The 27274-nt window shown below is 43.0% G+C and overlaps 1 protein-coding gene across 5 annotated transcripts in view; it reads right to left on the bottom strand.

Annotated features, from left to right (window-relative positions):
• Hipk1 (homeodomain interacting protein kinase 1) overlaps window positions 1-14834 on the bottom strand; it is a 52806-nt gene extending 37972 nt beyond the window's left edge. For 3 of the 5 annotated variants that reach the window (XM_027393836.2, XM_035451508.1, XM_035451510.1), the window contains exons 1-2: window positions 13776-13906; window positions 753-1830 (exon numbers count right to left, since the gene is read on the bottom strand). In XM_027393836.2, the coding sequence (XP_027249637.1) occupies window positions 753-1828 (1076 nt within the window). In that variant the 5' untranslated portion in view covers window positions 1829-1830; window positions 13776-13906. Of the gene's footprint in view, window positions 1-752; window positions 1831-3739; window positions 3838-13775; window positions 13911-14686 lie in introns of those variants that run through there. The other 2 variants (XM_027393835.1, XM_035451509.1) reach the window with 2 other exon arrangements.
• Window positions 14835-27274: the final 12440 nt, after the last annotated feature.

The raw sequence follows: 27274 nt of genomic DNA, 5'->3' as shown, positions 1-27274 counted from the left end.
GTCTTAGTTATAGTATACACAAAATTGTGTATACCAACATAAGTACCATTAAAAGAATTTTAATATAATAAAAGGGCCTTGTATTAAAAGTACTAATCTAGAAATATAAATCATTAGTCTACTTACATCAAGCTAGCCTAGGATAACTAAGTAAGTTCAAAATATTGTAGAGACGTTCAAATAGAAAATCACAGCAATCATTTAATACAATTTTTGCTATAGCAAAAAAAGAATCAGAATAAACTGGGCAGTGGTAGTTCATGCCTTTAACCCCAGCACTCTGGAGGCAGAGGCAGGCGGATCTCTGTGCATTAAATGCCAGCCTGGTCTCCACAGCAAGTGCCAGGATAGGCTCCAAAGCTACACAGAGAAACCCTATCTTGAAAAAACAAACAAACAAACAAACAAACAAACAAAAAACCCTTCAGGACCTGCCCAGATGGACAGTCTTGTACAGTCATTCCTTCAAATGGGAAGTTAAGTGTAATAATGGTAGTCAAGAAAGAACCAGATACTAGCAGAATTCACTAGCAGAACTTCTTGAGAATTAAATTTGAGTTCATTTTGCTAGTACTAAATAGGATCTCAGCAAGAAAAGCATGTTACTTATAGGAATGCCACATGTAAAAAGCTGAAACAAATCCTGTTCCAAGCTTGGAATCTAGAAATAAGTAGACTCATGAGTGGTATAATTAGAATTCTATGCTATGCATGTTAAATATGAGGACACATCCCCAGTATTTTGCACTTGCCTGTAATAACGTGACTGCAGGTAGGTTGAACACACAGCTTTGGAAACGTGACTAGCAGAACCAAAGTCAATGACTTTCACTCGGTAGGGTTGGCGAACTGGATCAACCAGCATTATGTTTTCAGGTTTAAGGTCAGCATGAATCAGACCCAGACTCTTCAGCTTCATCAAGGCTGTGGCCACCTGCTGCAAGATTGGTCTGATGTACTTGAGCGGCAGTGGGCTGAACTTGTTCTGCTTTAGGAAATCATACAAGTTCTGCTCCAACATCTCAAACACAAGGCAGGTATGATTCTTGTGCTGAAAACACTCATAAGAACGGACAAAATTATACTCATCAGCATTTTCACTACTTAGGCGAGAAAGGATGCTCACTTCAATCTGTCCTTGTCTGGCATAAGAAGGGTGGTTCTTCAAGATCTTAATAGCCACAATTTCCTTGGTGCTCCGCTTCCAGCACTTTGCTACCTGTCCAAATGTCCCTCGGCCTAGAAACTCCAAGACTTCATAGCTGTTGGTCATAGAGCAAAGGATCTCATGTTGGACCAGCTGGTAATCCCCTTCTCCGCTAGAACTACTACTCTTGGTGGTCACAGTGGTGGTTGTGGCAGCAGCACCCACCACAGTTCTGTTCTGCAGCATGAGAGGGGGATGTTCTTCTATGATCTGCACACTACCGTTGCTATCCACTTCCTCACTTTTCCTTTTCAATCCACATTTTTGATATGGTTCAAGCAAGGAAACGTTGCTCCTGTGAGTCAGGGTCTGGCTGCTTTGGAAGGTTGCCGTAGCGGCACTGCCTGAGCTATCAGCAGCTGTTACCACAATATGCTCCACTGCAGGAGCTGGGAGGAGGAGGCTCTGGTCGTAAGCAGGAATATTGAAATTTGCTACCTGGTGAGAGGAGCTGGCTTGCCCTTGTGTAGCTGGGAGGGTTTTGCTGTGGGTATAATATTTGTCGTTGCTGCTCTGTCCTGAAACATCCCAGCCAGAGGGCTCTATTTTCAGTTTCTTCGCACTGCAGAAGGCACTCGACGACACTGATGGGGGGGAAAACACCTGCAGCTGTGATGCCATACCTACGTGGAAAGAAAGGAAGAATGAGACCACAAGGGCTAATGATGCAAAACTTACCAACAGCATATATGAAAACACTTGTAGCTGATAAAAGGCCGATACTGTACTGTTTCCCGCCTCTCAAAGGCTAATTCAGTCTAACTGACATTCACAGACAGAGTGTCCATAATGTACCAAAGGGAAGGCTGATTACCCTACACAAGTCACACATAATAGAGCTCTGCTTGCCAGCACTGGAGAGACTGCCACCGACCAGAAATCAAACAGGTTGATAAGGCTAGAGTATCTTCTGAAGAAGAGAACTCTCTACAGAAAGTTAAACTTAGAAAGACAGATCAGGCAGTAAGATAGCTCAGTGGGTAAAGGCAAGTGCCGACAGTGTGAGTTTCCTTCCGAGACACTCATGGTGGAAGGAGACAGGTGACTCCCACAAGTTGTCCTATGACCTCCACAGTCTTACTCTACATACGAATCCAGACACATACATGCACATCATGAATGTGAAATCATGCTGGACTACACAGTAAGATGGAGTCAGAGAAAAAGAACAAGGGAGAGAGAGAAAGGAGGGAGGAGAAAGAAGGAGAATTAGAAAGAAAGATATGGGGAGAGGAAGTGAGAACAGCCCAGCTGTCTTGAATATCCCACAGATACCTAAAGTTCAGTAAACCAAAAAGACTAAACTCAAGGCTATTTGTTTAAAGACTAAAGCCCAGAGGCTGGAGAGAGAGCTCAGAGGTTAAGAGCACTGGCTGCTCTTCCAGAGGTCCCGAAGTTCAATTCCCAGCACCCACATGGTGGCTCACAACCATTTGTAATGGAATCTGGCGCCCTCTTCCGGCCTGGAGGCATACATGCAGACAATACTGTATACACAATAAATACATCTTTTTAAAAAAGACTAAAGCCCAAACACTTAGCACAGAACACACACCACATCATATTTATCTGTTCTCTTCTCACCAGCTGGACCTTCAGAGGCCTTGGGCTCCACAGTAAACTCCTTTCCTAGCTATATTCTTTGCCTCTTTATAACCCAGTATGTCATCTTCAATAGAAAAAAAAAAAAAAAAAAAAAAAAACCTCTCAAAAATTTCTCAAATCCAGACCCTCTCTCTCTTCCTCCTTCTACCCTTCCCACCAAACCTATAAATCTTATCCAAATGACCACTTGATTGATTATAAGACAGACATCTCAAATTTAACATGTCCAAAATTAAATTTTACAAGTCTCCACTCCACAATGAAAACAGCCTCCAAAGAATTGCCTTAAACACACCCAGAGGATTCTCTGCTTTGATTTGTTGTTGGGGTAGTTTTTTGTTGTTGTTTTGTTTTTGAGACACGACCTTTAGTATCCAAGCTGCCTCTCAAGCTTGCTATGTAGCTGAGGAGGACCTTGAACTTTTACATCTTTGCTTTTAAACAGCAAGCTAGATATGTAACTGTTCCCTTTTCTTAACCTCTCTCCTCCCACTTCCCCCGGAAGTTTTCCATTACTTTGGGCATAAAGTTAAAGATCTTCAAAACAGGTCTTGTTGTACAGGCCTTTACTCCCAACTACTCAAGAGGCCAAGAAACAGGAAAATCACAAGTTGAAGGCCAGCTGAGTTTAAGGCCAGCCTGGGTAACTGAGTGAGAGATCCTGTTTCAAAATAAAGTTGAAAAGCAACAATAAGAACCAAATTAATTAATTAATTAATTAAAAAGAGTAGGTGTGGTAGTAGCTGGGGAGATAGCTCAGTGTTAGGATGTTAGCTTAGCCTGTGTTGCTTAACATGTACAAAACACTGACTTAATCTTCACCAAGGAAGTTGGCTCAATCAGTAGTGTGTTTGCCATACAAGCATGAGGACCTGAGCTAAGATCCCTTGCATTTATATAAAAAGCTGGGCACTTAACAGTATGCACCTGTAATCCCAACATTGGGGAGATCGGGAGAGGATTCCTGAGATGTGGTGGTCATCCAGTCTAGCTGACGTAGTAAGCTCCAACTTCAGTAAGAGACCCTGTCTCAAAAAAAGTAAGATGGAAAGCAATCGAGAAAGACACAACATTAACCTCTAGCCTATACACACACACAGTGCCTGCAAACAAATTCAAAACCCTCTCCAAAAAAACTCAAAAATATTCTTGCTGACCAGCATACCCCACTTTGATTAGTCTCCTCCTGCTTCAGCCTCCTAAGGGCTGAGATTCCAGGCATATGTCATAATACCCAGCTTCTCAGTTCCTGCAAGGCCACTCCATTTTCTCAACATCAGGTGCCTCCTAACACAAACCTCTTCTCTTCCTTGTCCCTGCCCTCTCCTCTCCTCTCCTCTCCTCTCCTCCTCCCTCTCCCTCTCTCTCTCATACATACATAAGCACACATACATACACACACATATCATAGCCATCCCATCATCCCTTCCACTATGAATTTGCTGTTCTTCTCTTATAATTTTAAATTATTTAGTGCCACACCCCTGCCCACAGTATAAATTCTATGAGGACAGGTACCATCTGTTCTCTTCCTCACTTCTATCACCCAGACCCTTCCAGAATCTGTTAATGTGATACAAACACAATATTTGCCGGAAGGAAGACTTGTCTCTACCAACTTCATTATCTACAAGTCACTAACACTAATATATAAATTGTACTATTTTCAAATGCTTGGCTTTGGTGTTGTTTTCTTTACATGTCCTTCTCTTTCGTTTGCATGGTTCTTAAGATACAGGTAAAGTCTCCACTCTAAACCACATAGTACAATTTTACAAGTCATAAGAAAACAAACATACATTAAAAAGGATGATACAGAACATGAAAAAGCACTGCATAGGGGCTGGAGCGGAGGTCAGAGATAGTGTCTGCCTAGAATGCAAAGGGTCTTGGATTTGATCCCTGGTGGAAAGAGGGAGGGGAGCAAATGTGTGCACTTCTTTGCGCCTGATTACAACTTGAAACTATCTGCACTGAGGGCTGGAGAGATGGCTCAGAGGTTAAGAGCACCGACTGCTCTTCCAGAGGACCTGAGTTCAATTCCCAGCAACCACATGGTGACTCACAACCATCCGTTATGAGATCTGGTGCCCTCTTCTGGTGTGCAGATATACATGGAAGCAGAATGTTGTATACATAATAAATGAAATCTTTAAAAAAAAAAAAAAACTATCTGCACTGTAGTCCGCTGCAAAGAAGAAATGTATCTTCAACCTTCAATTTCTAACATATGGTTTGGATTTACTTTAAGCAAGAGGTTTATATGTATATTATATACATATAATTTATATGAACCTCAAAGGAGTGGGGGAGACAAATTAAAAGCTAAGGCCAGTGCACTTCAACATATGAGGTCATGAATATACAAAGCATTTTGGCCTACCTATATCACCAATGTAAAACCAAATATAGTAAAAGTCTTGGGGCTGGAGTGATAACTCAATGGTTAAGAGCACTGACTACTCTTCCAGAGGACCTGGATTCAATTTCCAGCACCACATGGAGGCTCACAACTGTCTGCAACTCCAGTTCCAGGGGATCCCGAACACTCACACAGACATCATGCAGGCAAAACACCATACACATAAAAATAAATAAATCTTTGAAAAATTCAAAACAAGACAACTGAAACTACATAGTTCCTTTACAAAATTTGTCTATTAAAATATATGCAAAGTATTACTTGCCATCATAAAATTGAGCCAAACTAAAAAGAGGAAGTAAATCTTCCAAATTTGTTTTCTCTATTGAAATATAAATTTAACAATTCATCCAAAAACAGAGAGCAAAATATTTATGTAACTAAAAGTAATGAAAAATTTTAACATAAAATTTATAGTTTGCAGCAACTATATAAAAGGACAGAGGGTCACAGGCCAGTGGTGACACACACTTGTAATCCTAGCACTTGAGACAGTAAGAGCAGGAGGATCGGAAGCTCAAGGCCAGCTTTGATTACAGTGTTCGAGACCAGCCTAGGCTTTATGACCCTACCTCACAGAAAACAAAATGATATGGTCATAAAGTAATATTGGAAAGAATTCGTGGAATACCTGTTTATTATTTTTTTTAAGACAATTTCTTACTGAGCCCAGGCTAGCCTCAAACTCACTATGTAGCTGAGGATAACCTTGAACTCCTGTTCCTCCTCCTCCCTTCTGAGTGCAGGAATTACAGGCATGTACCACCACTCTTGGCCAACTTTTTTGTAGCATTCATAACTAGTCTTTTGAATTACTACATTTTACCAGAGTGACGCTATTGCCAACTTTTGATCTTATAAATGACAAATACTAATGACTTCTAATTTTCACTCAACATTACCCCACGCCACCCCCAAAAAAGGGGAAAGGGAAGAAAACATATTCTAGGACATTTTGAATAAAACATACTCAGAAAAACAAACCTAGTCCATGCAAGGGGGAAATCAAGCAGAATTTCACTAGCCTTTCTCACAGGTACATATTTTAGCACCAGGATTCTTCATGTGGCTGACACTCACTCAGACCTCAGTAGCAAGGTGTGAAGAAAAGACAGAATCAAAAATGGCCTGGAAAAACCAACACTGTTATTTAGACTCTGCTCTGAAATAAGGCTTTAAAAGACCATTTCTAGGCACAGATATTGCCCCACAAATCTGTCTTTGCAAATGGGGATCAATTATTTCCCCAGGCAAGACTTCTCAAACAAAAATATGGGCCAGAATTAATAACTGGGTATTTTACTGTATATAATGCTCTGTTAAAGAAATCACAAATCTTTTCAATGTAAGGAAAGATAGCTCCTGATAGATCAAATGCTATTTCCGACTTCCTGAAACATTCCACCTCTTGGCTCCAGCACTGAACAAAGTTTTTTTCTGTTTTGTTTGTTTTCACTTCAAAATCCTCTTTCCAATTTTTTTTTGGGGGGGGTTCCAAGACAGGGTTTCTCTGTGCAGCTTTGGAGCCTATCCTGGCACTCACTCTGTAGACCAGGCTGGCCTTGAATTCACAGAGATCCGACTGCCTCCGCCTCCCAAGTGCTGGGATTAAAGGTATGCGCCACCCAACACCCAGCTTCTTTCCAATTACTTAACTAAAATGATATAATAACAAATTTGCTCCCTTCAATAATCCCAAACTAGAACTAATAGGCAATGGCTGTTTAGTACTTGTATTTACTACTCAAAAGAGAACTGTGCATTGCTGGAATGAAAGGTGTTCAAACACAGCTATTTAAGAGCATCTCTACTCCTTGGCATGTACTCCACACTGCAATTACCTTAGGTAGATGATCCTGCAACAATTAAAAAATTGTAACACTGCATGGAATACTTGGAGACCATAGGCAAGATAACCATTTTTCAAAGCTTTTGTCCTTTGTTTTTTGTTTGTTTGGTTTTTTTTGTTTGTGTTTTGTTTTGTTTGAAGACAGGTTTCTCTGTGCAGCCCTGGCTGTCCTGACACTTGCTCTGCAGACTCAGCTAACCTCAGAGATTCCCCCTGCCTCTGCTTCCCAAGTGCTGGGATCTAAAGGCATACTAACTTCCATCTTTCTCCCAATGCACCTATAATAAATTTGTGCTTTTTTTTGTGTCATCTTTCTCTGACACAATTTAACAACTGATGACCTAAATAACTAAAACCAATGAATACTTTATATTAAATTATTCTCCCAGATAGCTGTCCTGGCCTGCATGTACAGGGAAGTATATATTCTCCAATATATACTCTGACAGGCATTCTTATCAATACATTGGACATATAAGTAAAAGAACATGCTTTATTTATTGTTTTGTTACTAGTGAGTGTGTGTGTATAGCAAGGTGTGATGGTGAGGTCAGAAAATAACTCTGTGGAATCAGTTCTCTCCTTCCACCTTTACAAACTCAGGTGAGCAGGCCAGGCATGTACCACAGCACCTTTACCCACTGAATCATCTTCCCAGCCCAAGAATACATGTTTTGTAAAGGTAAAACAAGGAGCTAGGGAGATGGCTCGGGAGTTAAGTGCACAATGAGAGGATCATGAGGACTGAGTTCAAATTCTTAGCACATGGGGTCATGCTGGTGCCAGGGGACAGAAACAGGTGCATCCCTGCCCTGAAGCACTTTGCCTAATTTTCCAGCTCTAGGTTCAGTGAGAGATGACCCTGTCTCAAAAAATAGGATGACTACCAATAAACAGGGATACATCATCAACCTGGTCTCCACATGGGCATATATGAGAAAAAAATTCTTTTGCCTGAAACCTAAATTATCTTTCTACTCCAGTGTTCTCCAGCCCTCCTGCACTATTTACTTGAAGCTTAAATTCTGAACTACTTACTTGAACAGCCTGACTGGTCTCCCCAAACTGTACTCTTAAAGCACCCTGTGCATGCTCACTTTTCCAATTCATTCTTCACTTCCTAGCTGAAGCTTGCTTTAAAAATATACATCTGGGCCGGGCGTTGGTGGCGCACACCTTTAATCCCAGCACTCAGGAGGAAGAGGCAGGTGGATCTCTGTGAGTTCAAGGCCAGCCTGGTCTCCAGAGGGAGTGCCAGGATAGGCTCCAAAGCTACACAGAGAAACTCTGTCTCCAAAAAACCAAAAAAAAAAAAAAAAAAAAAAAAAAAAAAAAAAAGAATGTACATCTGGAAAAACAATTTTTATAGATTTGTTGTATCCACTCTTTTCCCAGGGCTCTCTCTAAATTTCAGTGCTTCGTGGAGTAGGCAGGCAGGCCTTGACTTCTCCAGCCCAAGTTCCTTTATATATAATTTGTCTGAATAGTTCACATAACTTGTGAACCACTCTGGATTTTAAGTATCACAATTTAGACTTATTTATCTAAAAGTTAACTCTGGGGATGGGGGAGGGAGGTTAGAGTTGGCTCTATGGCTGACTCACTTGTTGCTCTTGCAGCTGACCCAGGGTTCAGTCCCCAGCTCTCACATGGTGGCTCAACCACTCCAGTTCCGATATATATATAATTTGTCTGAAATGAACTTTATTTCCTTTCTTAGTCTTTTCTTTCCCTAAAGTCTATCCTAGGCCCCACTTAAATGTCACTTTAGTGTGTTATGGCTTGTTGATTTATATTTAAAAAAAAAAAAAAAAACTACTTTCTCCTTTACTAGGCATATGGCTAGACTATGTTGATCAGTCTTCCTCACCAGTGGAGAAAAATGAATGAATAAAGCTTTCAGAGACCCAAGCTTCTACCCTGAGGCAACATGCAAGGAGTGGCAGAGTAACAAGATGGAAGAAGCATGGGTCTTTGAGTGGCCATGCAGCAGTGAGCAGACTCCTAACCTGGAATACCACTTTGACACAGAACATTAACTATGCTGTTACATAAAACAAACATTTTTCCTTCTACTACATTATTTAATCAGACAAAAATATTCAGATGTCTTCCCTAGGGCTACTTTATAGTGGGTCAGACTTCTGATAAATGCTCCCATAGCACACACTACTTTCTTTACAGTTAACACTTCTTTAATTTAGTCCCTTAACAAACATATAGAGGACCTGCTGCCTGCCTGTTGTAGACACAAGAGACACAATGGTATTCAAGATGAACATCAGCTTTTATCTAAGAGTTTACAGTCAACTGGAGATAATTTGTTCTCTCTTCCACGCCACTGCCTCTCTACAAACACAAACACAGAGAGAGAGACAGAGTCAGAAATGCAACTAGTGATAAGCTATGAAGAAAACATAGGTAACAGAAAGTCTTGTATGGTGTTGGCATTAAAATGAGATCCAAACTACAGGGAAGAACAGGAAGTACTCTGTGTGGACAGAGTGGAAAAAATGGAGAAAGCAAATGTAGGACCCAAAGAAGCAAGTAGGAATAGTTCACATAACTTGTGAACCACTCTGGATTTTAAGTATCACAATTTAGACCTTTTTATCTAAAAGTTAACTCTGGGGATGGGGGAGGGAGGTTAGAGTTGGCTCTATGGCTGACTCACTTGTTGCTCTTGCAGCTGACCCAGGGTTCAGTCCCCAGCTCTCACATGGTGGCTCAACCACTCCAGTTCCGATTATCTGACACCCTCTTCTGATCTCCTTGGGTAGTAGGCATACACATGGTACACATACACATTCAAGAAAAACACTGATAGACATAAATAAGTGTAAGAAACAAAATATTTTAAAGTTGACTTCTAGTCCAGCAAGATAGCTGAGCAGATATAAGCACTTGGTGTACAAGCCTGACTACCTGAGCTTAATCCCCATAACCACGGTAGAAGACAGCTGTCCCCTCACCTACACACACACACACACATTTAAAAATAAAAGCTAACTTCTTTTCTCAAATTTAAATTCTGTAAGGATGATCCTTAATAGCAGGGTAGTGAGACATTACAGTTTTTCTCTTTCTTTTCTGTTATCACTAGTGTTCATTATAATGGCTGGTATACAGTATGTGCCAAGTATTTCCTAGCATGACTGACTATAAAGACATCACACTACTGCTCCATACATAAATGTAGGGGAATCTTAGAAATTATTCTGACTGAATTAGAGAAATACATGATGTGACAGAAATTATAGTCTTTTGTCTGTAGTAATGTATTACTGTTCTAAGCATAGTAACACTGAAGCAAAAAAGTAAACTTAAAACCCTGAAGAACAACATTTGAACCAAAGTTTACCACCCCTTGGCAGTACTTCCTTCCTTCATATGGGACTGTGTGTGACAAGCCAGTTTCCCAACTGGTATTGCAAAATAGGGTGTAGGAAAGGTGGTGTTAGCTACAAGGAGAGCATCTACAACTCTGCGTACCTTCAGCCATTTAAAAAATGCTCTGGTGTTTTGGTAAACTGGCTAAAGTATGCATTACTCCTAGGTAAGATGTTTTCCCACGTTTCAAAACCTGTTTAGACCGGCTCTGCAAAACAAATCTATAGCAACTGAACAAAAGAAAAGTAGGTCTTTTATTGAAAAGTATTATTTTACTATGTAAGGGAGATAGTTGACAAGGTTTATAAAGTTTGAAATAAAGAAAACGAGAGCACGAAGAATTTCCAACATAAGACTAAGTCAAATTAACAAAGTAGAGATCACTATCAAACACAAATAATGCCAAGTGAGGGCCCTGTTCAGAGCAGCCAGCAAAGATCAAAAGGAAGCAGGGCTTAAGTAAGGGAACAATGGTTTGGCAGATGGGAGGTAGATGAGGCTCTTTTCAAGAAGAATAAGGTGACCTTTGCCAGGATCCAAGGGATATGGAAAATGAGGAACTGTGTAGAGGAAGGAAATGTATTTGACTGGAGAAGTAGAAAGATTAAAAAAAAAAAAAAAAGTACCAGACTTTATAGCTAACAGACTTTAAAAGGAGTCTTTCTAAAATCCTCTAATTCTAATCTGGAAAAACAGAAACTCAAAAAGGCCAAATAAGTTTTACACAGAGTTAATGAGCAAAATGCTGGCAAAGAATTCAGGTCTCCTGGTTTCTTTTCATTAAGCAACAAGGAAAACATGGTACCAGGTGCCTTTAAAGAATCCAAAGAAATACAATGTTTTATTCAATACCCTTAGAAGGCTGCGGAAGAGATCGGCAACCAAAAAGGAAAAAGTTATCTATAAAAGGCACTAGAGGGCCAACAAAATGGCTCAATGGTTAGAGGCATTTGCTGCTAAGTCTGAAAACATGTGTTCTAACCCCTGGACCCACATGACAGAAAACCAATTCCTGTAATTTGTCTTCTCCCGCACACACACACTCTGAATAAATGTAACAAAATACGTCCTACAGAAATACATTATGCATACACTAGCTGAATTTCTACAATCAAAAAGAAAGACACAATCAAAGTCAAAAGTAGACCCACACCAGGCACCATGAAGTTTCAGTAACACTGTCGCAGGACCATCCCTTCAGCTCAGGAGTACGAGGTCAGCCTGGTCAACCAAAGAGCATTAGTAACAAACAAAAAGAAGAAAATTAAGTGTTCACTCAGAAAAATGATCTTAATAACTTATGTGCAAAACAGCAAGAACTGTAGTGAAGGAGAAACTGAAGAGGAACTAGTAGGGGGGAAGGCCCACCAAAAACATATTGTTGTCACACAGTCAAGAAAAGGGCAGGTGACAGATCAGGCTGATGAAATTATTCAAATTACAAAAGAACCAATTAAAATACATAACTAACAAGCTGCACAAGTTTCAAGTATAAGAAGTTCACAGGCAGGTTTGGCTCACTGATTTCCACCAACAAACCACTGGTGGATCTATGCTTATAAAAACAAAAACAAAGAAGGAAAGAATTCTGTTTTCCAGACAAATGTGAACTTTGACATATTTTTTTTTCAGGAGGAAGATCTGGTTTGATTTTAAATCTCATTACCAATAAGCTTGCTCTAAAGTCTGTAAAATACAACGTCCAGAGATCAACTGTCCATGAGGCTATCACAAACTACTAGCCAAGCAGAACCAACACACATACAAGATAGTAGTCACCATTTTTGTTAAATGCTTTACCAGTTTGGAAGCCTCCAGCTTCAATCTCAAATACTTTACCAACAAGACAAGGCAAGTATCTTAAAGCCTTCATCATAAGGCAACACTGAGCCCTAAGAAAATTGCATGCAAATACCCAAAATAACCAGCTGAATAACAATAATTAGGTAAAATGAGTTGTTAGGTTTTTTAATTGTTTTACAGAAAATCTTAGGCTTTTAAATAAAAAAAAAAAAGGTGGCAATAATTTGCATTCTCTGTAATCTTAACCAAAAGCAACAACAACAACAAAAATCTTACAGACCATAAATCAAAAATAAAAATAGCTTTACACAAATAAGAACAAAATTGTAGGTTTTGCTGAGGGTATCAGGCTCTTAATTTAACCCCACTTCATCTAGTGCAGGAAGCCATGCTGCTGTTTTCATTAGTTACTAAGAAACAAGATAAAGGGCGGTCTGGGGAGGTGAAGTCTACGCTTGAAACCAGTATGTGGCTGCACTACACTGAGACTTCTCAAAGTATCACTAATAGACAAGAATGAATATCTTAAAATGAGTATCCACAATTGAGTCAGTGGTTACATAAAGATTAACTTACTGGAGCTTGGGGTTATCCTCCCCACCCCCCTTTCAGTCCCAGTCCCATCCCCAAAACAGGAAAGAAAGCGCGCCCAGCATAAACACAGGCCATTGCTCATGGTTCATCGTCACCACAACAAACTGGAGGTTAGACCAACGCTCCTGGAGACCAAGTTTCAGGTCTCGGTTCCCAAGAAAAAAGGGGGACTCCACCCCACAGTGCTGTTTATAGTCTGGGCCCTACCGGAGAATTTTTCGTTGTTTCCATCTTTTCCTTTAACGTTTGGGCTTTTTTTTTTTTTAATTGTTGCTGTTTTGGGCTTTGAAAGTCACGACGGGCTGCAAAAGTTTCTTTTGAAAAAGACCTCTAGCTTTGCCTTGAAAACATAAATATATAAGTGGGCTGGTCCCCCACAGGGCCTCACCACCATCACAAATTCCAAACTCAACGATTACAGAGCGTGAGCGGAGAGAACAGAAAAGCTTCCACACAACCCGACCATCACGATTTTCCCTAGACACGGCTTCCCGGTCCCCAAAGGCACAAATATGCCCGAGCTACAGCGACAGGCAGTGGGGTGACATGCACACGCACAAGCTTCACATAGGGAGCCTGCCACCGCAGCCAGGGGCAGGGGCGGGGAACCCGAGTGTGGGGAGATTGCCAGACGGGCCCCTGTCACCTGAGGACAACAGCGGCAAGCTCGGGAGGAAAGTGGCAGGATGGCAGGGGGAGTTGCCCATTTTTCCGGGCACCCAGTCGCGTCCCGCCGGCTCGCGACCAGGCGGCGGGACGCAGCGCCCAGGGCCGCGCGGGGCCTGCCCCAAGAGGCTCCCGCTGCAAGCCGGCCGCCCAGGGGAGTCCGCGGCCCGCTCGGCCCCACCTCGGGGCGCCCACCCCAGGACGCCCGGGCCCCCATCCCCTCGCCCGGCCTGACTCACCGCCGGTGTGTGTAGTTCTCAGCCGCGAGTCGGGGCCGCCGCGAGGAGGAGGCGGCGGAGGAGACGCGATCCGGGGCCCCGCCGCCGGGTCATCATACCCCCCGCACGAGCCGGCCCGGGCCCCGGCCCCCGCCCCCGGAGCCGTCCCCGCGCCCGTCCCGCGGCCGGAGCCTCGCCAGCCTCCCGCCTGCCCCGCCGCCCGGCCCCTTCCGCCGCCCGCCGCCGCCTCAGCGCCGCGCGCTCCCGCCTCGGCCTCCCGCTGCCGTCCGGGGCCACGGCCCGGCCCTTCGCTTCGCAGCTGCCGTTGTCGCCAGACCCGACAAGTGGAGCCCCGAGCGACCGCCCTCATCCGGCCGGCCCCGCCCCGCCGGAACCATTCAGCCACCTAGCGCCATGACACCTACTGGGGCGGAAGTGAGGAGGGGCTGGAGAGCTGGAGTCATTGCTTCGGGCGGCGGGCCGCAGCAGCGGATGGGCCTCCGTGGGGAGCCAGCGTGGATCCTGTCAGGGGGACCGGATTCCCCGCCCCCTCCGCTCAGCAGTCTCCGAGGTGTTTTACCGGCGTCTGGTGGCTGTCGCGTTTCCCGCTGCTGGATGTCATCTCCGCCAGTGTGACATCACCCCAAACCAGTGTGAAATCCTCCCCCCCCCACCCCCCTACACAACCGCATCCCAACGACTGGGCAGCGCGGGGAGACAACTGACTATCTGAGAAGCCCCCGAGGATGAAGAATTATCTCCGTTTAGGCTTCAATTGTTCGCTCCCCACGCAGAGTACTTTGTAGCAGCAAAAGGGATTTCGACGCCTCGCTATACCGAAGCGCTCCCATTGCAGTATGTTAGGAAGCCTAAGAAAATAACTACTCCGAACTCAGCTCCTCAGTGCATGCAGTAGACACAGATTGTCTTACCTCCACAGAAGGTAGAAAGGCTTCGGACTCTGGAAACAGCGCGCTGGACACACAATGTTCTAAGAAAATGGACACTGACAACTAGGTTATCTTAGTAGACAGTCGCCAACTCAGCCTCAAGAGATTCTGTAGGACTTCAGATATGACTTCTGGTGTGTAAACTCTTGGCTCCTAACATGGGAAACATTTTTTTAGAGACTAGTATTTACGAGAGTAGATTGTGGTGGCACACGCCTTTAATACTCAGGAGGTGGAAGCCGATGGATATCTGTGATTTCGAGGCCAGGTTGGTCTACAGAGTGAGGCACTGACTTTAAAAAAGAGATGAAGAAAGAAAAAGGAGTTCATGTGTTCTGTCTCACAGGTACTAAAGTCAGCAACTGTCTGGATCCGAGAAGTGACTGTGGACCACCGTACATGAACTCTCTAAGGAGGGAGCAGACCTAGAAAACCTTTCTATCTCTTGTATTTCTGAGACCTCACTCATTATACATTCTTGATTTCTTTAGATCTTCACCTCACAAAAATTTATGCAATCTATCCTACAATACCTTTTAAGGAAAGTCGTTTGAGTTTCTCTTCTTAACACTGCAACAGGGAAGTTCATTTCCCTGGAGAGCCAGGGTTAGCAAAAGCATTCAATCCCACAGGACAGGTTTGTTTGCTTATTTTCACAGAAACTTCCTTCTTGACTGTTTAGAGAACATAAAGTCCTCACACTGGCCTGGCCCTGGAAAAATCAAGACACAAGAATGAATGAGCATGCCTGCTTAGTGAGCCAAGAAAAAGGCAGAAACTTGAGGCCTGGGGTTGAACAGATCCTGCTTAAAAAGCAGGCTTTAATCATGAATTGTGTATTTTGCCCCACTTCACCAGAACTCTATGACTGGCTCCTAATTTACTCTCTCAAGTTATGCCCCTTTTGTGTTTAAAACATCTCAAATTTTACCTGTAGAGAACCCTTCCTGACTGACTCTCGAGTTCTAATTTGGTGCTATCACCTGCCTGCTTATTACAATAATCTCTATTGTCATTGCTCTTAACTCCATCTGTCACATTCTTTTGGGTTTTTTGTTTGTTTGTTTTTTGTTTTTCGAGAAGGGTTTCTCTGTGGCTTTGGAGGCTGTCCTGGAACTAGCTCATGTAGACCAGGCTGGTCTCAAACTCACAGAGATCTGCCTGCCTCTGCCTCCCGAGTGCTGGGATTAAAGGCATGTGCCACCAACGCCTGTCAGGTTTTTATGTTTTTGAGACAGGGATTCTCTGTGTATTCTTGTCTGTTCAAGAACTCACTCTGTAGACCAGGCTGGCCTCGAACTTAGCGATCTGCCTGTCTTTGCCTCCCAAGTGTTGGGATTAAGGAGATTTTTGTTTTGTCTTGTTTTTGTTTTGTTTGTATGATCTTCAGAGAACTTTTTAAAGTCTCATACTTTTTCCTTGCTAATGTCATTTGCTCATTCATCCAACAAAATGCTTCACGCCAGACACTCCCTAGACACTGGTTCAGATGAAAGATGAATAAGATATAGTCTTCTCCCTCCCATAGTTTTCAGTCTAGTGAGGAAAAATGAATACAAATATACATGACTTGAATAATGGAGTCAGAGAAGACCATCAGAGAAGATCATATTTGAGCATGTCAACAAAGCTTCAAAGTTTAGTGCAGCTATAAGTCTTTTATTCGTTCAACAGATCTCCATAGTATGATAGTTCCTGTGTGCCAGACATTGCTAGAAACTAAAGATGAAACGGTACAGCCTATACAATGATGGAGCTTGCAGTTCAGCTCCCCCAGCTCGATACTGGATTAGTAAGGCAAGTAGACTCAGCTTTTGGGAATTAATGAAGAGCTGTTTGAGGCTTAATCAGAGAAGTAATAAGAAAGAAATGGTAGTAAGGAAGACAGCTGGCTGACATGGAGAAAGACGGGTGGTGAGAGGGGCAGATGAAGTATTTCCTCCCAGTCAAGGGCAGAGCAGCTGGAAAGGGAAATAGGGCTATTAGAAGTTGGAAGAGCAGAGTAGAGTCTGAAGTTGCTTGCAGCCAGACCTAGTGGCCCAGGCCTGCAATCCCAGCACTTGGGAAGTAGAGGCTGGAAGATCAGGAGTTCAAGGCCAGCCTGGACTACATGAGACCTTGTCTCAAATAATTTTTCTAAGGCCACTTCCCTGGGAGGCACAGACAAGACAATCTCTGTGAATTTGAGGCCAGATTCTGTAGCCTTTCATTTCTCCACCTAACCTTTCATCTGACCACAAATAAAAAAAAAAGGGGGGGGGGGAGAAAGGAGAAATAGAGATTTTAAGGATTTAATTTTTTAAGATTTATTTATTTGGGGCTGAATATAGTGGCACACACCTTTGATCTCAGCACCCAGGAGGCAGAGGCAGGTGGATTTCTGTGAGTTGAGGCCAGTCTGATCAACATAGTGAGTTCCAGAACAGCCAGAGCTACACAGTGAAAGCCTGTCTCCCCCACAAAAAAATTAATTTTATGCCTATGCTTTTTTCCCCTGGGTGTATATATGTGCATCACACGGCCTCGGAGATCAGAACATGATGTTAGATCTCCTAGAACTTCAGTTACAGATGTTTATGAGCCACCATATGGGTGCTGGAGCCAGAACCCTGGTCTTCTACAAGAGCAACAAGTTCCTTTAACCTCCGCTCCATCTCTCCAGCCCAGTATGGGAAGATTTTGTAGGCTATACCTGTATGATGCACACATTCAGTGGTGGGAACTCCAGGATATGAATGCTGCTAATGCAAAGATGTATGAGGAGATACAGTCGAGCCACATGCTCAGGAGAGAGAGATACGATTTTAAAAGGAAAAAAATCCATCCTCCTAACCAAAGCCCTTTCCTAATAATATAATCCCAGAACTGTAAGGTAGAAGATCCTTTGATTTTAAGGAAGACAAGTTCCCCCATCCAACTCAGATAATACTGGCCAAAACTGAGTATCGTGGTACATGCTTTTAATCTCAGCATTCCGAAGACAGAGGCAGTCAGATATATAAGTTGGAGGCCAGCATGGTCTACATATCAAGTAGACAGTAGGACAGCCAAGACTACATAGTGAGACGCTGCCTGGTGGTATATGTCCATAATCCTAGCATTCAGAAGGCAGAGCCAGGATAATCACCACAGAGTTGAGGCCAGCCTGGTCTAGATAGGGATTATCAAGCTAGTACAGGTTAAAAAGTGAAATCCTGTGTCAAAAAAATAAACCACTTTGAAAGGAAAAAGTCTTTTTGTCCTGTATCTGTCTGCTTTCTGAGAGACAGGCATTCAGACCAGAGCCTAAAGCTCATGAGGAGCAATAGAGGCAGCATTTAGGGGACAACAAGAACAATGGAATGAGTGTGTCATTGAGCTTCTGAATAAACTTGGAAATGCCCCTATTTCTAGACATTCTCTTAACTAAGCCACTGTGGGATACATTTTCTATTTCCAGGGATTTTGACTTACCCGATAATAGGAGAAAGTCTCTTTGATGTTTTTCTAAAAGAAAACGCTAATCTGTGGTATTGAAAGATTCCGAGAAGGATGGATCCAGTGGATCTGGCAATTAAACAGCTACTGCTAATCTTGGTGAGATCAAGCTTAGAGGCACCATGCAGGCAGAAGCAATATGCTTCTGGAATGATGGCTGTCAGCTAGGAAGGAACTTTCATCCAACTGAGTGATAGGGTTTATTCTAGGCAATGCCTTTTTCTAGCTCTCAATACTGAAAAAAAGAAAAACACTACTTGGGTCTCTGCTATCCACATTAGAAGTCATGAAGAGAATGTTCCGACTACTTTCTCTGTCACTTACCCTAGATTAACCAAGACAAGTTTTAACCACTTAATTGGTTTCACAAATGCCAAATCTAGCATGAATTTTAGGGGTGACATTTTGGAGACCCAGTCCAAGAGAAAACGACAGTTGGATGGAATAGGAGTCTGGGAGAAGGGCATGCCTATGAGACTTAAGTGGAAGATTGAAATACAAGGAATCAGAAGAATAGAACATGAAACTGGAGAATGGTGTTCATTGCACACCATGAATGCACTGAGTGCCACTTTAGTGTATACTTTAAAATAACTAGATAATTGCATGCAATTTCACTTCAATGGAGGGGTGGTGGTGGCCTACACCTTTAACCCGAGCACTTGGGAAGCAGAGGCAGGTGGATCATTGTGAGTTCAAGGAGAGCCTGGTGTACATAGTGAGTTCCAGCAGCCAGGGCCACACAGAGAAACCCTGTTTCAAAAAACCAATAAATTGGCCATGCAGTATCAGTGCACAGCTTTAATCCTAAAACTTGGGAGGCAAAGACAGATACAGATGGATCTCTGTGAGTTTGAGGCCAGCCCGGTCTAAAACTTGAGTTCCAGGACAGCCAGGGTTGTTACACAGAGAAACCCTAAATCAAAAACAAAACAAAACAATTTAAAAAAAGATGGATAGATAGATAGATAGATAGATAGATAGATAGATAGATAGATAGATAGAGGAGGCTTAAAATTAGTATATGCTTGAGATTTGAACCTGGTTTTCTTAATTTTCAGGGGTCAAACTGGCGAGTAGTCTGGAGAAGAGCAAATGTCTTAAATTCTTAATCCACGTTCACTATGTAGTCCCTCCTTCTAATTACTTCTAATGGCTCCTTTTCCCTACAAAAACAGTATTCTCTCCCTTTTGTCATATACCAACTCTTTTTTTAAATATTTTTATTATGTATACAACATTCTGCTTCCATGCATATCTGCACACAAAAAAGAGGACACCAGATCTCAAAACTGATGGTTGTGAGTCATCATGTGGTTGCTGGGAATTGAACTCAGGACCTCTGGAAGAGCCACCACTGCTCTTAACCTCTGAGCCATCTCTCCAGCCCCCATATACCAACTCTTAATAAAAAGAAAGACTACAGTTTTTCTCTTCCTTTCCCTTGGTTATCATTTTGATTGTCCCATTTTTCCACTCAGTAACGTCTCACCTTTGCTGTGCCAACGGCCACACAAGCTTTTAGTATCTACATTCCAAAACCTCTTTCTTTACCATCAATTCCAAGCAACATCCCAAACCAAAATTAATGTTCTGGGGAGACACTGAGAGACCCACTATGGAATAGACAATCAGAACAAGGACTAGACATTTAATGCTTGAATATTATTTCCCCCACATCATTTTATGCTTCCTATAAACTTGGAAAGCAAAAAGGCCCTCATAAAGAGGCCCTATACAGCACAATTCTTGACATATGGCTGATAGATTTTTCTGAGTAAATTACCAAGTACTTATTCACAGTGCCCAAGTTACTAAAATTCAGTTGACTATAAAACAGAGTTGCTGGGCGATGGTTGTACACACCTTTAATTATAGCACTTAGAAGGCAGAGGCAGTCAGATCTCTGTGAATTCAAAGCCAGCCTCAGCTACAAATCGAGTTCCATTCCAGCCAGCATGGTCACACAGAGAAACCAAAGTCTCAAAATAAGGAATTTTAATTGATAGCTGTTAACCTTTTTTAACTATTATTTTTGAAAGTCACTTTGTTTTTTTTTCATTGCTACATTTTTTTTTTATTAGAAACAAGCTTCTTTTACATGTCAATCTCCCTCTGCTCCTCCCTGCCCCCCCCCCACCCTGAAAGTCACTTTGAAAAGTAGGGAGATTGTGAGTTTCAGTCTTACCTGGGTTAAGAGATAGTTCTAGGTCAGTCTTGAGAAATGGAAGGGAGGAGGAGAAAGAGGAAGATGAGAAGTTCCTTTTAAAGGAACCCTGCATCTTCAACTACTATTGCTATTCATTTCCAGTGATAGCCACTGGGAAATCAGAAAGTCTAGGAGATGTAAACCACAAATACTTCAAAATTGGCAACTGGGGGCCAGGAGACAGCTCCACACACACATGTTGGATCCGAGTTCAGATCCCCAGCACCCTGCCAAGCAAATATGAAAACCTGAGTATGAAACCCAAGCACCCAAGTAAAACACAGGCACACCCTAACACCAGCACTTGGGGTGGGGTAAGAGGCAAAAACAACCCCCCACAAGCATACACCAACTGACCTAGGTGTGGCAGCTCACACTCAGACTGAAGCAGTGGGCGGTGGTGCATGCCTTTAATCCCAGCACGGGCGGGGGCTGGGGTGTGGGGGTGGGGTGTGGGGGGTGGGGTAGGGTGGGGTGGTGGGGGGGTGGGGGGGCAGAGAAAGGCAGATCTCTGTGAGTCTGAGGCCACCCTGATCTACAGAATGAGTTCTAGGACAGCTTCCAAAGCTACAGAGAAACCCTGTCTGGAAAAACAAAACAAAAAAGGCAAAAGCAAAAGCAATGGCAGGAGTGTTAGAAGTTTGAGGCCAGACTGGGTTGTGTAATGAGATCTAATCTTACCAAAAAAGGGGGTGGGTGGGTGGGGGCTGGAGAGATGGTTCAGCAGTTAAGAGCACTGACTGCTCTACCAGAAGACCCAGGTTCAATTCTCAGCATGTACATGGTGGTTCACAGCTGTCTGTAATTCCAGTTCCAGGGAATCTCACCCAGACATGCATTCAGGGAAAACACCAATGTATATAAAATAAAAACATTTAAAATGAGTTGCATTTTTCTATATTCATACTATTAAATTTTCATGATCATTCTCTAGTAATTTTTTTTTTTTTCACTGAAGAATCCTAGTCTTAGCCAGGCATGACTCATGCTGATCCCAGGGCTCAGCAGGAGGACTGTTGCAAGTTTGAGGCTAGCTGGGTTACAGTGTAAGATGACTGGGTGTATAAGCATACTTGCTGCCAAGCCTGATGACCTAAACCTACATGGTAAGAGAGAACTGATTGTTACAAATTGTCCTCTGACTTCCACAAGCTTGTCACAGCATGGACATATATAAAGCAAGAATTTTTTTTTTTTTTTTTTTAGGAATCCTAGTCTCTCAGGAAATGTAACTTCTGATCCCAAGCCTATGGTGACTCCAAAGACATTAAAACATGCTTTTGTTTGTTTTTAAAAGTTATGAAGGACGTCTATTATAGGAAATAGTGTTAATCTATAAAATATTCATTACTTATAAATTGGTTCACTCTATATGGATGTGGTATTGCAGGAGGTGGTGCTCAGGCAGGAAGATCATGAGTTGGAAGCCAGCTGGGTACAGAGAGGATGGATGGATGGATGGATGGATGGATGGATGGATGGAGTGAGTGAGTTACTATGTACTTTGCATTTGTGAAAGAAAAGGTATGTCCTTGAAGCTGCTTCTGTTGAAGAGGAGACTAACAGATTCACCTCAGGCCTGTGGTCAAGCCTCTTCCTAAAGCCAGGCGAGCTCGCTATCATCTCTCACTACTGCAAGAGTTTTCTGACTTGGTATCCTGCTTTCATTCTTCTCTCCTCTCCATCTTCTGCTTTAAAAAATGTAACTCAGAGCCAGGCGGTAGAGTCTCACACCTTTAATCCCAGCAGAGGCAAGTGGATCTCTGTGTGTTCGAGGCCAGCCTGGCCTACAGAGCAAGTTACTGGACCATCAGGGCTGTTAACACAGAGAAATCCAGTCTCAACCCCTGCCCCCCCCCCCGTGTCAAAAAATGTAACTCAGATCATAATGCTCTATTTTATTTTATTTTATTTTTTTGGGGGGGGGTGTTCGAGAGAGGGTTTCTCTGTGGCTTTGGAGGCTGTCCTGGAACTAGCTCTTGTAGACCAGGCTGGTCTCAAACTCACAGAGATCCACCTTCCTCCCGAGTGCTGGGTTTGAAGGCGTGAGCCACCAACTCCCAACTCATAATGCTCTATTTTAAAGCATCCTATAGCTTCTTATGACATTTAGAAAAGTCCAAACTTCTGGTTTTACCCTATAAGCCATGTCTGAGACCTCCTGCCTCCCTCTTTGAGTTTATCTCCCTTTCTTTCCCCACTTCTTGATATTCTTAAGCCAAAGGTCACTACTACCCACGGCTTTTGCTGATGCTGCCTGAACTCTCTGCACAGGTCGTTTTCCCCATAGTACCTAAGGTCTTGTGCATGCGAGGCAGGCACTCTACCACTGAGCTATGACCCAAGCCTTTTCCTAGTTCTTTACCAGGCCGGCTCCTCTTCACCAGGGTCTGAATTCTCCTTCCCACATGGATATCTCCATTGACTATCTTATCTAAACTGTTTCCCGCCACTATTAGTTGTGATTTCTTTTCAGCCCTATCAAAATCTGATGCTTATTTGGTTATCTATCTCTCATCTTTTCTTTAGGATGTAAATTCCATATGGAAAGGACATTTTTTGTTCTAACTGCAATGCTAGAACAGGGCCTGACAAATATTTAATAAACATTTGTTGAATGAATGAATGAATGAATGAATTTATGGATATGTTTTTTTCTCATGATAGTCATAAAATACCAAACAAAGCATTCAATAGTTGTTAGTCTTTCTTCTTTTGGTTTGGTTTTTTTCAAGACAGGGTTTCTCTCTGGCTTTGGAAGCTGTCCTGAAACTAGCTGGTCTTGAACTCACAGAGATCTACCTGCCTCTGCCTTCTGAGTGCTGGGATTAAAGGTGTGCACCACCACTGCCCGGTTTCTTCTTTTGTTTTTTTAAGACAGGGTTTATCTGTGTAACCTTGGGTGTCCTGGAACTCACTCTGTAGACCAGAACACACCCTGTTTACTCACTCTGAGACCAGGCTGGCCTCAAACTCAAGAGATCTGCCTGCCTTTGAGCGCTGGGATTAAAGATATGTGTGTTCCACCACCCCCATCCGGCCATTATTAGTTTCTTGAGCATCAAGAATTCTGCTTTATTTCCAGTTTTAAAGAAATGGTTTTTGTTGAAGGATTGTCTCAAAGATGTTTGTGGTGGCTAATCTTAGTTGTTAACTTGACAGATCTGGGAAGAGAGCTGAAATTTAGGAATTGTCCCCCTCAGATTGGCTTTTGGCCATCTTTGGGGCATTTTCTTGATTGCTGATTGCTATGGGAGGGCTCAGCCCCTGTGAGCAGTGGCATCCCAGGGCAGGTGGGCTATTTAAGAAAGATAGCTGAACAAGCCAGGGGAAGCAAGCAGCAAGCAGAATTCCTCTCTGGTTTCTTCTCAAGCTCCTGCCTTGAGTTTCTACCTTGGTTTCCCTCATTGATGGACAATATATAGTCTATAAGCTAAAAACCAATCCTTCCTCCACCCAAGTTGTTTTTGGTCAGTATTTTACAATAGCAACAGAATGCAAACTAAGGCAAAGTTCAATTATCTATTCATCCAGATTCATTAAAAAATGTTTAAGAACCTGTTATGGGGTCTACAAACTAAGGTTGCAGCAGTGAGCAAAACAGACTAAAGCCAACCAAACAAAAAGTCTTGCCAGGTGGTGGCGGTGCACACCTTTACCCCCAGCACTTGGGAGGCAGAGGCAGGTGGATCTCTGTGAGTTCCAGGTCAACCTAATCTATAGAGTAAGTTCCAGAACAGGCTCCAAGCTACACAGAGAAACCCTGTCTCCAAAAATGAAAAAACAAACAATTCCAGTAGAATAAGGTGCATGATAAAGAGAACTACGTAATTATCTCCAAAGGGTAAGCGTTCTATGAGTAACAAAAAGAGGAGATAGGGAACACAGACAGGTGGTTGCAACTTTAAATAAGGTAGCTGTGTTAGTCAGCCTTCCATTGTTGACAGGACAAACTACCTGACATAAACTATCTAAAATGGGGAAAGATATAATTTGGGCTACGGTTTCAGAAGTCTCAATGCATGGTGTCTTGACTGGTCACCATGAGCTCATGTAGAGACAGAATATTGTGGTGGAGAGCCCATGGCAGAGGAAAGCTGCTTGCCTCATGGGAGGCATGAAGTAGAAAGACAAAGAGTAAGGGTCAGAGACATGATATCGCCTTCATAGGCATGTACTCAATGACCTACTTCCTCCATGTAGACTCTATCTCCTAATAGCCCATTCGGCTAGGAACTCATCAATGGATAAAGGCACCTTCATGATCCAACCACCAAGGTTGAAACCAAGCCTTCAAAACATGATGATTGGCTCGGGGGAGGGGAGGTTCATATCTAAATTATAACAGAAACAAGTAAAACCTTGCTGGGCAACAACTTGAGGGAAATGAGGGAGCCACATGAGTGTCTGTCTGAGTGGAACGCTCAAGAGAGAGAACCCGAGAAGGGAGTGCTGCTTCCCGCACTAGGGTAACTGCAAAGTTAGTAGGTGAAGGCAGCAAATCACATGAGCCATGCAGAACTCTCAAGAAACTTTGACTTCGACTCTGAACAAAAGCCTTTGTAAGCCTTAAACAGAGAAATGGTGTGATTCTGATGCATGTCATGCCTGCTGGGGACATGACTGTGTGTTTGGGGAGCAGAGAGGGGCAGGGTGAATGCTTAGGAAGCTACTATAGTGGCTCAGAGAAGACACAAAGGTTTCCTGGACAAGGGTAGCGGAGGTGAGAAGGTGAGAGCAGTAAGATTTAGGATTGGTTTCCGGGTAGAGGTCACAGGATTTGCTGGCAGTGTGAGTGGAAAGGGAAAAAAAAGAGAAAGGACTAAACTCTGGCCTGACAACTGGCACAAACTAATGCCACCACTCAGGATGCAAAGGCAGGTGATCTCTGGGAACTGGAGGCCAGCCTGGTTTACATAATATGTTTGAGGCTAACAAGGGTTACACAGTGAGACCCATATAAAACAAAACAAAACACTATCACCAACAATTCATGAACTCTGGGGACTAGAGAGATGGCTCAATGCTTAAGAGCATTTGTTGCTCTTGCAGAGGACCCCAGAGTTAGTTCCTAGACTCACATGGCAGCTCACAATCATCTGTAACTCCAGTTCCAGGGGATCCAATGCCCTCTACTGCCTCCCATCAGGCACCAAATACATACGTGATACATATACAGACGTGCTGGCAAAACACACATACAATTATTTTTTATTATACTTTTTTGAGAGAGGGTCTCACTATGTAGTCCTGGCTGACTTCAAACTCACAGAGATCTTCCTGTCTCTGCCTCCTGAGTACTGGGGTTAAATTCATACCCCACCATGCCTGGTCTAAAATTTAAAAAAGAAATTACATGAAAGGATAAGAAATGGACCCCATTAGAGAAACATAATGGGATTTGTCAGCAGTATGGAAGGACATTTTAATGTATGAGATCATGACATTAACTGGTCATGGCAGCATATGCCTGTAATCCCAGAACTCAAGGGGCTAAGGAAGGAGGCCTTTGAGTTTGAGACAAGCCTAAAATGCAAGATGAGATCCTATATCAAGACAGAAACAGAGGGCTGGAGAGATGGCTCAGCAGAAAATATCACTGGCTGCTCTTCCAGAGGACCCAGGCTTGATTTCCAGCATTCATGTGGTGGCTCACAACATGTGAGACTCCAGTTCCAGGGGATGCAAACCTTCTGGCCTCCAAGGGCGCCAGAAATATATGTGGGGCGTAGATGTGTGATAAGGCAAAATACTCATGCATATAAAATAATGAGAACAATTTTTTTAGATTAAGAAATAAAGAAGGAAAGGGAAGAGATGGTAAAGAAGGAGAAAAAGAAAAAAGAGAGAGAAAGGAAGGAATTTTGAGGTTAGCTATGGTGGTGCCCACATGTAACCTTAGCACTCAGTAGGCTGAGGCAAGAGGACAGCAAGTGCAGGGCCAGCCTGGGCTTCATGGCAAGACACAGATGTGGAGGCCAGAGGTTGATGTCAGGTGTTTCCCTCAATTTCTTGCCATCTTATTTTTGAGACAGGCTTTCTACTAAACCTGGAACTAGACTGGCCAGCAAACCTTGGGCTTCTACCTGTCTCCACTTCCTCAGCCTGGGATTGTAGGCACATGCTACCACATTCTACATGACCTGGAGGCTGCAGTTCTGAACTCAGATCTTCATGTCCTCAAGCCAGGCATTTCACTGACTGAGCTACTTCCCAACATCTTGTTTTAAAATAAAACAGCCTGGATGAGTTATTTCTCCAAAACATACAGCTGCTGGAGTTAACGCAGAATAGTGAGTCTGATTTATCCAGACATGGGACTTTTCAAGACAAGACTGTTTTCATAAAAGAGACCAAGGAAGTGGTATTATCCCAGTGAATCATGGGACACAGTCAAGTAAAGGCAGGAATTGAAGCTTACAGAATTATGAAAGCAAAATATTGGCCATGCAGGTACTTGAGCAAAAATCAGCTGGGAAAAAGAATTTCAAGCTGAAATTCCAGGTGTAGCACAATTTCTGGTAATGACCAGGTGGCGAAGACATAGATTAAAGCTTTAGAGATGAGAAGTCAAGGAACCTGAGCATCCGAAGCACTGACATCATCTAACATGATGACAGAGTTATGAAGAAGAAAGTTCTGAGTCAGTGACTCCGGCCTTAACAAACTAGGAGAGGCAAGGATGGTCTAGCCAGATGGCAGCCACTCGAAGAAGAGATTATTACAGGCAGAAATAGGGTAATGGTCAGGAAGCCGCAAGAGAAGCAAGGAGAACCTCAACTCCATTTCCTTACCTTAAGCTCTAGGGAGAGAAAAGTGGCTTCTACAGTTCTGTGGGAGACAGGGTAAGATAGGGCTTCGTGTAGGTCAGGCTGGCCTTAAAC

The sequence above is a fragment of the Cricetulus griseus genome, assembly GCF_003668045.3.
Source record: "Cricetulus griseus strain 17A/GY chromosome 1 unlocalized genomic scaffold, alternate assembly CriGri-PICRH-1.0 chr1_0, whole genome shotgun sequence".
NCBI lineage: Eukaryota > Metazoa > Chordata > Mammalia > Rodentia > Cricetidae > Cricetulus > Cricetulus griseus.
The sequence above is the reverse complement of the archived record's forward strand: the minus strand, read 5'-3'. Positions and strand labels throughout refer to the sequence as shown.